Here is a 15215-nt window from a genome sequence, read left to right as displayed (position 1 = left end):
TGTTCATACACAGTGCACTATCCAGGCTATAACGTGTGTAATACAACACAAGTTATATATTAGCATAATTGTAATGGATAACCCACTAGCAGATCATCATCATATGCCACACCAGAAGAGCTGCAATCAAATATCAGTGGGTCCAGTTATTACATCCAGTCAGAAATCTGATATTCCTTATCCATACTGGGATAAGGCTGTAACATAGCTAAATGTGGAAAAAGTTAAGTACTGTGAACACTTTCTGGATGCACTGTATTTTCAGGGAATCTTTTTCACATGGACTGTTTGTAAAAGCTCTGTTTCAAAAGGCCAAAAAAGAACATGAACCCAATACTCAAGTAAAAGTGTCAGCCTAGAAAAACGTTGTGATGTAATGTAGTTCATCTATAATGACTTTTATACCTACAGCTGCAAAAAAGAACACATTTCTACAAGTATAGTACTTGAGTAAATTGGTAGTTTGGTAAACGCTGTCTCATGTAGATATGTCAGTTAACAAAGCAAATATGACCTTAATGCAGAGCTTTCATTTGTATTATTTCCTAATAAAAGTGTATATGTCGACATGAACATATACTGCTTTAACAGTATGAGTGACTTTTGTACACGCTTTCAATGTTCAATGTAGCATAGCTGTTCTGTTTTGGCCTACGTTTAGTTTTTGTAGCCTGGTACATGGTAAAAGTTAAATTAACTTTCTTCACAAATAAAAAGATGGTGTAAATGATTATTGACAAACATGAGATCTAACTTCTAGACATATAAAAGTCTGAATTTATTCTCTTACTTTTCTCATACTTATGACATTGTATTTTCATCTGTTCAATTTTCCCCAACATATGTAAGTTAGTTGTTGTTAACTTTTAAGCTTTTTTAGAAGTTGAAAACTAACTGGTGTAACATTTACACAAGAGTAGACTTTAAATCAGGTCTTTGTAGCTCAGAAACAGGTTTGATTTTGTTTCATTTCTTGGACAGAAGAAATCAGAAGATCTTAATGTAATCTCTCACCTCTCACTGTTGCTACACTTCAGTGATGTGGCTGGTAAATTATGTTGAATCACATCTTATGACTGTGAAGGGTTCGCAAGTGCTGCTGCAATAACTGTTGATATGAGTAACTTCACACAGTTTATAAATCATAAAACCGATGAAATAATGTACAAACAATGGACCGAATTTGTTTTTATTTACATATAAAAAGTCTAAATCAATTCATGAGGTAAAAGGAACAAATATTCAAATAAGAACATGGTGAAAGAAGTAACATTTTGCGTGTTAGAAAATGCCTCTGCTTTCACTAAGTCATAATACCTCAGAATAACAGCAGGATGGTACTTCAGACTTTGACACATCCACCATCTAAAATGTCTGGCTCAGGCACCTCGTAGCTGGGCCTAAACTCATATACTGAATATGGCAGTGACAAGCACACTCCACCCTGAAACAATATCTGAGCACTATGTGAAACCTGATGATGTGTTCCTCTTTATGTAACTGTTCCTCACAAACATGGAAAAACACAGCAGGGGCTTTTACTAAATGCCTGATAAACGAATCAGTTTAGCTGAATACGTGTGTGTGTGTGTGTGTGTGTGTGATGAAGTCAACTGTCACCAAGCCTGCTCTGGTTCTCAGGGTGGAAGCAGCCTTATAAATGTAACATGTTGTTGAGACTGGATGTAAAGGCATCTCGACGGGAGCAGCAGCATCAACAGGCTGCAGTGGCTTTGCACTTCACTGCAGTTGCTCGTGTAAAGCAGCACCACATCACCGACCCTGGGCTTAGTCATCGTCTTTTCCTCCCGTTTTACTCAACTGCAAATAAATAAATGAATAAATAAATAACATTTAAAAAATAGAATAAAATATTCTCAATGGTGGTATGAATTAAAAAGTGTTTGTATACATTGTCATTCAGGTGGTTTTCACTTACGTGCTGGAGGATGAATGTAGAAATGAGCAGGGAGAAAAGACAGAAGAACATGATAAAGTTTATTATAAGAATAATACAAATAATAAGCACTGTTGTGCCATGTGCATGTGAAGTCCACCATCTAGTGGACAAAAGGCAAAATGAACCTACTTTAATAACATCCACCCAGTTCCAACCTCGTGGCAGTTCTCCTTTGTTATCTGAAAGCACAAATCACACAATCACTAATTCAGCTTATATACAACTAATATATACCGAACAGAGAAGACTTGCATTTGTGAAATAATGACAAAGAAAAGCTTATATTGTAAAAACACCAAAAAATAACCCACTTCTTTCATTAATTTAGCAGTTTGTTTTTCTCATCATGTGATGAGTAAAACAAACTGCTAGAGTTGATAAAAAAAACAAACTGACAGCTGACATGTGATTTTAGATTCATCTTAAGGGAACACAACACTGCACTTGGAAACAGTATTATGACTGGGGTGATACATCGTCGCTTAGCAAGTGGATAGAAATCCTCTTCTGAAACCAGGTGCTTACTGGCCTGACCGATGTACCTGTTCTACTGATCATCCTCCGTTTCTGAGCTTTTGTCAGCTGCTCTTTCTTCTCCTTCTTCTTGGCTGTTGAGCTGGAAGTCATCACTTCGCTGCTGGATGTCAATGTCTGCAAAAACAACAGATAATCAACTGACAACCTGACAATTCTGGTTATTTTTTTAAATTATGAGGCTCTAAAATTGATTCTCAAAAGTAGTACAAAACATTTCTTACTACGGCAGTCACAACAGGCTTATGGTTCTCCATGAGGGCCTCCTGGTTTTCCTTGGCCCATTCAAACAGGGTATACGACATTGCAGTCCCCAGGTTAGCCTCCACCTGCTCTTCCAGCTTTGACAGGATCAGCTGCTTTGTCTCAGCAGAGCTGTTAACAAACACACATAATGGAAAGAATTTGAGACTGCACTGTGGAAGCATACAGCTCAGGCTAGGGATACCTGCAGAACTACGGGTGAAAGAAGACACAAAGACGAGGAGAGGAGGAAGTTCAGTGTATCAGTTGAGGTCCCCCAGTAGACTAACCTATAGCTATAACTAAGAGATGGTTCAGAGTCACCTGAGCCATCTCTAACTATAAGCTTTATAAAAAAGATGATCTCTCTTGCTAATTCCACTCAAATCTGTGGATGCAACATTTTGGATTAACTGGAGGCTTTTTAAGGAGGTATTGGGACATCCTATTAATGGTGAACACTACAGTAGTCCAGTCTAGGACTATGATACTGCAGCCATGAACCCAATCAAATCCAATCAATTTTCAGACTTGTAAATTTTCTAAGACTCGTGTCAATCAAAAAGAAACTGAGGCCGACAGCAATCATTAGCTACCATTTGACTGCAAACTTAACTACTTTAACTTTTTACACTGACGTAAATTTACAGGTGAGAACTTAATGGCTAATAAACAACTAGAACAAACAACAATATTAACTCCTTGAAACTATGTGTGTAAACTGAGAGTCAATACTGCAGACATTGTTTACTCTTGTCCACAGCACTGACACCTCCCAGCTTCACATTTTTCTACGTAAACGGAGCCACATCATACAGTAAGAAGTTATATGATGAAGTTATACATTGTTATAATAAATAACAGGTAACAATTCAGTCAACTAGAAAAAAGCATCTAATGGCTAGGTGTACTGCCTAATGACTGTTTGCAACCTACATCCTGTTGTTGAAAAACGCGTTAAGAGAGATTTGTGGAGCTGTCTCAGGATACATCTCTGGCCATGTCACGTCAAGGATGAACGCTTTGGTGTCCTCGAGGTCTCCTATCTGTTAGACAAAAAGAAGGTAAAACTAGTTATTACCAGAATCAAATCTAAAAGTACTACTGAAGAAGTTCTCAAGAGTTTGTACGTTTTATATGATGTGTTTTAAATACATCATATAAGTCACAGAGCACAGTACTCACCCTAAACTGAAAGGACACTGGACTTATTTCCTTGAAACAGTCATCCCCCTCATAGATAGAGCGAAGAGCCTCCAGCTCCATCTGTGTTGAATATGAAAGGCAAGGACAAGTTGGTTAAATATATGTGGTTACTTTGCTGAAGTAGCTTGTTCTGATTGCTTTCACACACCAAAAATAAACGTTCATAAACGTGGTCAATTGAACCTGACAATGCTGAACACTGAAGGGTAAGCAGAACAGAACCGAGACGTTAATGATGGCTTGTTTTTTTGATTCGGCACAAATGTAATCACCCAAAAAATGAAATATGATGAATAACACATAGCGAACTGTCTCCTGTACGTTTTTTTTATAGATAAATTGTTCCGGAACTACGAGATTCGCAGACTTTGGAGTGGTTACTGGTTAAAGTTAATAGGAAACAGAAAGACATTTGACAACCTGGACTGACTGCTGTTTCTGCTTAACATAGTTCCCGCACACTAAATAAAAGATGACATGTTAAGTTATTTTACTGTGTAACGTGCAGAAAGCAGTCAACTGAACATTAATAGCCCAATATGCTAGTTAGCCGTCACGCTAGCGTTAAGTAACGCTTGTAAGTTTACTTAGCAGATAGCCGCTAACAGCACCTAGCTTACCACTGCACCATCATTCATTCATACCTCTTGATCCTCGTTAGCTGTCATTATTCTCCTTCACTTCCTATAAGATATACTATCTGTTTAGAGTTTAAATCTATAAAAACCAAAAGTTAACAGCCCATTTCTTTCATTAAAACTTTACTGTGTTAATAATTTCACAACTTCCCCAGCTGGTGCGGTCTGCGCCGCCATGATAGTACACACATGCGCAGTAAAGCGCGACCTTCTTCTTCTTCTCTCCGGTTTGAAGACAGCCGGCATCCAAAAATGTTGCATTACTGCCATCTGTAGGTCTCAAGTCTTATTACGTCGCCTTATTCAAATTCTCTTCTAAAGTCCAGATGTTCTCTAGACTTTATATACACTTCGTCTGTCTGAACCTCTACTATTGAAAATATCCTTTAAGTAATTTCCCTTTAAACCTCTCCTCCTGAAGACATTGTTTACTCTTGTTCACAGCATTGACACCTCCCAGCTTCACATTTTTCTACTAGTAAGAAGTTATATGATGACGTTATACATTGTTATAATAAATAACAGGTGACTATTTAGTTAAAGTCAACTAGATTAAAGCATCTACCTAATGACTAGGTGTAAATATGTCGAAATGTTATTATAAAGATATTTTGGAGCATCTCTTTAATGTGATATATAGTCATATAGCAGTTAAATGTGATGACTAACTAAGAGATGTTTTCTTTAGAATTTTGCACATTACAAATATGTCAAAACCTTTCTATAATTTTTTTTGTATAAATATTTTCTGTAAGGTCTTAAACCTTACACTGTAAAGAGCCTTGAGATAACTTCTGTTGTGCATTGGCGCTATACAAATAAAACTGAATTGAATTGAATTCAGTTCTTGATAATACATTTTAATTAAAAATGGTATAGTGTCATTTGTTAGATTCAAAACAGTTAGCATTGCATTTATTACTGTCATTGCACTTAGTTAAAACCTTTTTGGATGGACCTAGTCATGTCATGTCGTCATGTCAAGGATGAATGCAGCACTGGAATTGCACTAATAGAATTGTATTATAGGTATCTGTAGTCAGTTAAGTGGAGGGCTCTGTGGACAAACTGCAGGGGGTTCCAAGAGTGGGTCAGTGATGCGTTGAAGATGGGACAGCACAAGGCACTGAAATGACTTGATTAGAGCAGGTTGAGGGATGCATTCAGTTAGTCCTGTGCTCTTTGGCTTGTTGGGAAACATTTAAAAACAATGCACAGCCGCACATGGTGCCATGACATAAAAATGATGATATTAAATCTCTTTAGTTTGTTTGTGACTTTTCTTTTTTTTTAAATATTCTTTACTGTTTTGCTTTTTGGCATATAAAAACTTCCATAACAGTGGTATTGTGGTTTGACTTACAATTGATTTTAGTTATTAGTTATTCCTAATGCTTCCTTTTCATAAATGTAAGTTTGTTAATGTTTGTTAATGCTCTTATACACTAAAACTGTATAATGTGTATTTTACCAGCATCCAAATCAGTCTGACAAAGACAGCTGGTGCAACACTCATATAAAGTTACAGTAAAGCTGCTTGATTAGAGCCACAGTGTAAAAAAGAATTAGCTTTGATGTACTATACCAATAGCACATAGAGTGTATAATGTTAAATGCCAGCAGCACGATTCAGTGTGGAGGAAGCAGTGATAATTTTCTCTGTGCAGCTGAAAATGACACATGGTGTTTGAGTTGTGATTATGTTGATCCTCTGAGTTATTCCCCTCAGGTGAAGAAGGCAGCCATGGTGGAGGAGGAGGATCAAGAGAGATGAAGAGGAGAGCACTGAGAAGGTTTCAGGCTTTCACTGTGGAGTGAGTTCAGTTATTGCACCTCTTCAGATACGGTGGAGGGCTTTACTGGGTCAAATGAGCCTTCAATAAGGTGAAATTTCATTCCCCATTATTGCTGGTTAAAGGACAAGTTTTGGTATTTTTCTGTGGTTTTCTTATTGTCAGCAAATTCCCCATTACACTCAAAACGAGTTTCCCAGTTTGTCAGTGTCTGCGAAGCTTCTCAGTCGCCTACGTAACGTTATCTGAAAGATGAAGAAGTTGATTTGAAAAAAGGCCTGTGTCTAAGGCCTCCACCTTAGGGGGTGTTGGGGGGCATTGATTTGAAAAAAAAAAAAAAATCAACACCCCCTCACTCAACAGAGGTGGAGGCCTTACACACAACCGGTCTCCTCATGCTGCTCCATCCCCAGAAAGATGAGGCCCAATTCCCACCTGCACCAGGTTGGACACATTTAATGACCCATTTTAGGTGATTAGAGGGGTTTGGCAGAGGTGTGACTATTACATCCTTCACAGCCTCCTCTTCGATTGTTTCTCCTAATGAGCCTATTCAGGCAAGAGGTGAAGTGAAAATAAACCTGGAGTACAAATTGGTAGTTTCTAACCAACTATCTTCAGACTGAAGAAGTTACTTGGATGAGTAGTAAAACGTTTCGACCTAACAAGAAGGAAGTCCAGTTGCCATGACTCAGCTTCCAGTCAGTTTTTCAGTATTATCTCATGTCCTTGTTGTCTGTGGCTGAAGCCCCTATAGTAGTCAGTTTAACTATATCTACTACCTACTTCTTGTTATGGGTTCCAGCCTCACTTCCTGTCATGCTCATCTATGGTTTGTGTTACTGCTCTCTGCCTGTGCCTTTCCACTCTCTCACATCATCTGCTTCATCTACATAACCTTTCTCTTTATTAGCAGGTCTGCCGTCCTCTCACATCTCTGGGGTGTGCCACTTCAACTGAAGACACATGCCAGTCATTGGAATATGCGCTTGTTAATCTGCTAACAAGTTCTTTTTCATCATCACCTCCTTCTTCTTTCTCTTAACGTTTACTGTCATTGCAAACCAATCTTAAAAGTGCAAAATCCTTTTGCTGATGCCAGGGAATTAGTTGAATCTGTGCTTGTTTGCTTTTCCTAAATCTCAGAAGCCTGACTGGACTGCATAAGAAATGTATTGAAGAGCAAACTGTTATCTTGACTTTTTGCTTTGTAGTTACAGTAATTCAACCTGTGTCAGAGAGGAGTTGATTTAACTCTATGGTCAGTTTTAATGCCACACTTTGAGGTTCCCTTGTATTGGACCACATTACAGTATACTGTATGTTTTATGCCCTTATTTGGATAGAGGGCAGGTGTCTACAGTACATATATATACTGTATGTGTTTGTGTGCATAGACAGGCTGGAGGAATGAACGGACATCCTATTCTAATGACAGATGACGCTATGGCTGTAAGAAACAAACAGGCACCTCTTAACAAATAACATACTGTGTATTGGTGATTTTTGAATTGAAAGTTGCAAACTGCCTGTTTAGGATATGGAACATTAAACTCAGTATTTACAAATCTTAAGGCCTAGTTAGTTTGTATGTCATTTTGTAGCAACAGAAAGTCTTTCTGTTTTTCAGTTTGACCTTTCTCCGTTTGTGTCTTACAAAAGGCATCAGACTCTGCAATATTCTTGGCCTGTCTTGCATGTTCAGCTCTATGAAGATCTAGCCACACTTTTTTTTAAATTCTGTTTATTTTAGGGATGGAACTAACAACCTTGCGATAAGAGGACAACTAACACAATGTTTTTAAAAAAGAAAATATATGGAATTGTACAATCGATCAGCATAATAAAATTGTAGTGTAGATGATCAGAATGACAGAGCTACATGCATGAAGAATATGATGTGATCAAACACCACAACAACCAGGTACCTGACTATAAGCAGCAGACCTTCGACAAAAAAAAAAAAAGCATGTTGCTCAAATGTTTATAGCTGTAGGTGAGAATTGAACAGATAAGAGTGATTGGTTACTGAACCGAGCCTATGTGGATGACTTTAAGGTTCCAGAGTTCAAATCTATTGTTTACAAACTGTTAGGATCCCGGCTTAGGCATAAGTAACACAAAGGCTTCGATCTAGTTAGCAAAATATCTCTTTCTGACAGTGAGAGACATGGATGGGCCTTTTATAGGTGGATCAAATGATTGCTCCTGAAACAATTAAGAGAACTACACAAAGCATGCACACAGAAACACCAAACAGAGCCCAACACCAACATGAATCATGATATTGTGATGCTAGCTGGCTTTTTCTGCCATTTGGTGGGCAGGAAGAATACAGAGTGAACGGAAAAGTATTGAGACAAAAATATCTAGTATGACTTTTAAGATTTTACTGTAAGGTTTTTTTTTACTCATTTACACAGTTTGCAGAAACTAAGCACCATTCAGATGGTTTTCTGATTAATTAAAAATCCATTATAACTCTTTTTTTTTAACTCTGTTTTGGCCTCTTTGCTCCAATCTTTTCACCAGTAGATGCACATTTTGTGTGACTGCTTTCTGGTCCTGTGCAGATGGTGACCAGTAGGTTTATCAGAGCGTTTTCTCTGCTCCAAACTGCTGCAGAAATAAAAGTAAATCAATGAGCTAAAACAGGCTAAAAACAGCAGAGGTGGGAAGGAGTGATAGGTCACTGGTGATACCTTTCATGATAAAATAGTTATTTTTACTTATGATCCATTATAGATCATAATTATAAGTATAAATATTTACTGGCGTAAATTTAATCTTGCCGTGGCAAGGGTTTTGCCCTTCAGTTGATCCAAAATAAAGCAGTAGATCTTATTTTTGATCAACCAAAAAGGACACACATTATGTCACTCTTCAGATTTCTGCACTGGCTTCTTGTAGCCGTCCACATCAGGTTTAACAGCACCTACCTACCCGAACCCCCTCATCCAACTCTGCAGCTCTATGGATTCACAATGATGGAAGGACCTAGCCACCTCTGCTCAGCTGCCTCACTCTTAATTTTAAAAACCTGCTGAAAACAACTTTCTCTGCACTTAAACCTTTAAAAGAACGTGATTAAAAGCATCAAATGACTAAATCTAAATGTAAATGTACATATAGTGCTGCTTTGATATTTTTACATTATGTTAACTCTTAACGTGAATCCTCCTGGACTGATGGATTTCTCCTGCAACCCACTCAGATCGATTGGTGGGGTCAGACCAATTCAACTTGAGCCGGCCTAAGAGCCTCACTCTCCTCCTCAATATTAATATTTACATATGGGGCATGCTTTTATGACCATTTCAGTCAGACTGAATTCACTGGAAGAGGTAATTGAAGAGGAAGCCAGTGTTTTCTCCCTGTAGCTGATAGAGAGACACAACCGCTTCTGTTCTCCATCCTCTCCATACTAATATATTTGTACTGCCAATCCCAATGAAACCCCACAGCTTACTAAATGTTGGTTTCCATAATAAGATCTGTCCTCTGGAAAACACAAGTTGATATGTGTACATTGCACACACACACACACGCACACACACACACACACACACACACACACACACACACACACACACACACACACACACACACACACACACACACACATGTTGTGTCTTTGCATCTAATGATTTTAAATGTAGAACTAAATCAGTAAAACATCAAAACAGATGTGCAGCTATGAACCTGCGCAACCTGTCTAATGTACAGTATGTACAAACAACCTACACAGGAAAAAAAACACACACACAAAAAAAATCTTCCGATATGATATATATGATGATAAAGGGATTATGAATCAATATATTGCAATATACTGCAATACTATAAACAAGGAAACAAGCAATTTTTTTATATTTCATTGACAATATACAGTATATGCTGTGTGTGTTCTGCAAAACACTGCCATGTGTTACAATTCCTCCCTCTGTCCCTGTCTGTTTGTTATGTTTTCTTTTGTTCTGTGTCTCACCTCCCTGCCACACCCACATATGGACTTCCTCTTCCCCCATTCTCAACACATTGGACTAATTGACTCATTCATTTCACCTGCATCCCTCCATTTTATAAGCTCCCCTCAGTCCTCTGCTCATTGCTGGTTTGATGTTCATTCATGCAGTCACACTGACCTGCACACGACACATGGTTCTTCCACTTGTTTGTTTGTTTGTTTGTTTGTTTGTCTGTCTGTCTGTCAGTTGGTCTTCAGTTCGTCAGTGTTTTTTGGATAACCCTGGACTCTGTTTGTTTCAACCCGGTCTGCACTTCGTTTGTTTGATCCTGGTTTCGTTTGTAAGTTGCCTGCCTTCCGCAGTGATTTTGGTTTGTTACTTTGTACATCTAGTTTGTCCGTTAGTTTCTTGTCCTCCTTAGTGCGTAGTTTTTCGTTGTTACTTTGTATGTCAGGTTATGGTTTTGTTTGTGTTTACCCACCATGTTTCGGGTCTCTTTATTTATTTATCTTTGTTGGTTTGTGTTAGTTCCCTGTGTTCCCTGCCCTTGTTAATAAATAACTGTTGTTTGTACTTGTTCCCCCTCGTCAGGTCAGTTTCGTTAGTTCGTAACACCATGAGAATGAGAAAGGGGCGACTCAGCTGGGCCTTGTTAACCTATTTTGGTGTAGTAGGGCTGTGCCATATTGTTTCATCCACGATAATGACAATATAGCTGCATGATCATGTGATTTCATGCACCTTAATATGGACATGTCACATGAGCCTTAAGACACAACAAGCATGGTGGAAGGCTGAGCCAAAAGACACAATGCCAAGCCAAACAAGAACAAATTCAGGTAAATTATTATGGTACTTCATTCAAGGAAATACCCCACATGTATTCTGTTTGTTAGCTATTCAATTAGTTTAGTATTTATAAATGTTTAAACTTATTATTTTTGACTACTGCTTCTATTTATGTGGCTCTAAAGACTGTATGCTGATATGAAAAAAAATTACACATACTATTGTATTACATGTACTATTACATATACTTACATATACTATCTATTGTATCCCACCCCATAATCATAGGTATGTTTGTTCCAGACTTTCATAACTTTGACTATTAACATTACAGAACTGGAATGAAATTCTGAAAGACTTTCAGTAGCATGTGACACTTGCTTGAGCTGCTTTCATGGAAGAGGCAGCTCACTCCCCTGTTGTTTAAGAGGGACTATTTCTCAGTTCAACGTCAAAGGGCTTCCAAACTTCACTTGTAGAACTACGTTCCATCTCATCCTGGCATAGAGACTGACAGCATTAGACTGGAACAGGAAGCTCTCTCTGGCAGCCCCTCACCTACACACCATGAACCCACAAAGCATAAACATAACACTTGGAAAATGAATAATGACTAAAAGAAGCCCACACAGCAAACCAAAGAGGACCTTGCACAGTATGTCTGTGGGTGTTACAAATAACAACCACGCAATCTTGTTAGATTTCAAACAGAATATTCTTCAAGGGTGCAACCTCTCCATCACGCCAGACTGGTGTTTGCAGTTGGAAATGAGGCAGTGTGAAAAGGTGAGCGGGGCATTATCAGGGAATGTGTTACTAATGAAAGTTAGCCTATTTAGAGGTCGAACCACAATGCTTCTGCAGGCTTTGCAGCCAGTTTCTGTTCCCTCCTGAAAATAATAGCCTATGCTTTCAAGAGCTCTAAAATCATCCCATACAGATCCTTGGGCTTGCGCTGCAAAAGCAGGTGGAGCACAGGCTCTGGGCGGGCTGCGCTGGTGCCTGGGAAATGGGCCGTGTTGCAGACAGATACTGCAAACTGCTGAGCACAAAGTTTATCTGAACCCCAGCTGAGCTGAGTGTGTTTGTAGGGCATTTTAACCTGTTGGTGTCTGAAGTTGAGCGAGTGAGAAAGCTGACGAGAAGAGCGATCAAGAAGGCTGCATGTTGACAACAGAAAAAACATCAAGTGAGGTTACATCCTTTGTGGTGCGAAATCATACAGAAATGCAGACATACATAAACCCATACACTAGTGACTCTTAATCCACCACACACTTATGTTATGGGTTATAACATAATCATCACATTAAATTATGTCACCATCATAATGGGAACAGCTCCCATAGAAACAAGTTGAGAGAATCACGCAGTAGACCAATATCATGGTCATCAGTTACATTGTTCTCATGCTGTAGCTGCTAAACAAACCTAACCAAGCCTAAGCTTAGCTTAGGTATGAGTTAACTTAGACTATTGTTATTGTAGACATATTTCTGATTATTACTATACAAGTGAACGATGTTGTTTATCTTTAACTGCCAGTGATGGTTGTTTTTTAGCTCTTTTGCAAGCTGCTGTGTTAAACAACATATTTAAACATTGCAAGAGTAGGATGTCACTGGATTTGCAGATATTTAAAATCCTTTCAGGGGCATCTGTGACTGACTGAGAATGCTACTCAAAATGAACTCTGAAACACATCTAACATGCAAAATGCACCCACACATTTGTCTGTTAAAAAATAAACACTCAAAGTGAATTAAAACTCTTGTCAGTTCTAGTGAGGTAAAACATGCTGCCCACTGAGACGTGCTGTATTTACCTCGAGGTAAGAAACACTGGTGTGAAACTTTTTTCTTTTTTTAAGTGCATCTTAAATTTGTGGGCATGAGTAGTGAGCACAACATGCACAAAGCAGCTGCTGACAAAAGAACAAAGAGAAGTGGGAATTTGTATGGGATCCATTTCTGTGAGAGGGTCACAGAGACCTGCATGATCATATCAGAGAGTTCCAGATTTTAAAATGTATTAGCTAAAGCCTGTGAGGCCTCATACAACAAAACTGAATTGTGATTTTGAGAGCTCTTGAGTCAGCCAGTCATAGCCACATATAGAATACATACACAAATGTATGTAAATACATGCTAGCAATGTTCAGTGACAGCATACAGATAAATTGTAACACCAATTTCAAGATTCAAGATTATTTAATTTTTCTATAGTCTTGTGAAATCATTTGAAATATGTTCTAATCACATCTGAATAAATGGGTTTTGAAATAATTTATTTTGTAATCCTTGTCTCATGTATTCAGAGAGCCGCGTAAAGTTGATATTTGTTAAGCAAGGGAAAAGCTGCTCAGGTCATTATTTAAGTAGCAAACGGTGATTGTTAATTAATCCTATATTTCTGTATATATTTTAAGATGGACACCAAGTTAGCTAATTGTCTTCTGAACAGGTTAGCGTTGAGCTTCAGCTAAGGTTAACTAACTTTTATTTATCATAGCTATCAGTACGGTCGCTTATTTAAAGTAATACAAAGATTCAGGTACTGCCATTCATACGGGAGTGAATATTTGAGATACACAGCTGATGAAGTGATCTCTCTCCTACACTCTCTTCTCACCGGCTTCTCTTCACGCTGATGGGCACATCGTTACATCATAACTAAAATCGGTATTGTCTCAGGAATGAAAGTTAAAAGATTTATCCGTTTAAAAATATTTTATCTGGGACTTGAAAAGTTGAAAACTCAAGCTCCAGAGTGCGTATTTTCTCAGCAATGGGTGTTTGTTATCAGGATAACGGCTCAACCCTGGCTGCAGTTCTTATAACTAACCATGCATCAAACTAACACTGACAGAATAATATAACATTCACATGAACTAATTTCTAATTGTGAAACCACATAAGCTGTAACTTAAGCTACATAGGACTAGGATGTAGGACTCCTCATTGCTTGTCATTGTCAGTGTTACATTTCATGTGAAGCGTCTTCTAACTGGCAACTCACTGGCGAGTCTGAAGTTTATGCAGTAGCACTTTTAGGTTTTACATATTGCACAAACACTACTGTAACGAAATAAGCATGTTGCTCTATGTCTGCCAGATGTGTAAATCTTAATCTTAACAGTTTAATACAAGGTTAGTCCTGAGCACTTCCTAGTGTATGTGCTCAGCTTGGTTGTTTTTGTACAGCTGCTTGTAGACAAATTTAATAAGCAACTATTTTGACAATACATTAATCACATTTTCACTGAAAAAAAAGCCAAACTTCTACATGTCTGAGAATTAGCTGCTTTTCTTTTACAGATGTTAGAAATATTACATTAACAGTTATTTGAGAAGACAACTGGCAAATTATTCAATAAGAGAAATAACAGCCTTAGACACTTTTGTTAAAACAAAAAGATGAGGTTTAAGTTCCTTAGAGGTAAGTATAAAAAAAGTTTAGTTTTGATATGAAAACTTGATCAGCCTGTGTTGAGAACTAAACTGCCGATGCCAGATGTAATGCTTGTTGAGTGTGTTCTGCTGACAGCTGCAAATTATCTCTCAGTTTTAATGGCACACAGTCACCACAATTTGCGTATTGTGTTTTGTTTTTCTGAGGATATTTTTAAAGGGCCAGTGGGAACAGAAGAACAGCCAATTATCAGTGTTCTATTTACAGCAGGGGTTTTGGACAGTGAGGCCTATTAACTGGTGCATTACTGGTAGGCACCATGCTGCAGAAGAAAATGCAGATAGAAAAAAAATGTATTGACAAAAATGAAGCAGTATAGTAAAACATTAAGGAAGGAAGAGGACTGGCTAGCTGAGTAGCAGAAAGTAAGGAAAGTGGCACAGCCCTTTACAGCCCTGCTGTCACTTTGCAGCAGTGGGAAATGACTGTGGGACACATGCTACTATATATATAATGAAATAAAGTCTTAGTACTACTTCTTACTAACATACAGACCTGGAAAAGTAGCTAAAACTGGACAGCTGTTGAAACACTGATGAACTGCACTGTACATTCAATATACAGTTTTTGTTATTAGTTGTTGTAATAGTTGTTGAATACTTAGAGGAGTAGC

At 38.1% G+C, this 15215-nt stretch overlaps 1 protein-coding gene across 1 annotated transcript; it reads right to left on the bottom strand.

Annotated features, from left to right (window-relative positions):
* Positions 1 to 1175: 1175 nt before the first annotated feature.
* rwdd (RWD domain containing 4) lies at positions 1176 to 4783 on the bottom strand. The gene is made up of 8 exons (XM_026352385.1): positions 4588 to 4783; positions 3923 to 4003; positions 3674 to 3783; positions 2719 to 2869; positions 2503 to 2611; positions 2090 to 2139; positions 1940 to 1942; positions 1176 to 1821 (listed from the first exon to the last, which is right to left on the bottom strand). Exons 1-8 carry the CDS (start codon positions 4609 to 4611, stop codon positions 1789 to 1791), a joined length of 561 nt encoding a protein of 186 aa, XP_026208170.1. The 5' UTR covers positions 4612 to 4783; the 3' UTR covers positions 1176 to 1788.
* Positions 4784 to 15215: the final 10432 nt, after the last annotated feature.

The sequence above is a fragment of the Anabas testudineus genome, chromosome 18, assembly GCF_900324465.2.
Source record: "Anabas testudineus chromosome 18, fAnaTes1.2, whole genome shotgun sequence".
Taxonomy (NCBI): Eukaryota; Metazoa; Chordata; class Actinopteri; order Anabantiformes; family Anabantidae; genus Anabas; species Anabas testudineus.
Note: the sequence above shows the minus strand (reverse complement) of the source record. Positions and strands in the feature narration are given on the sequence as shown.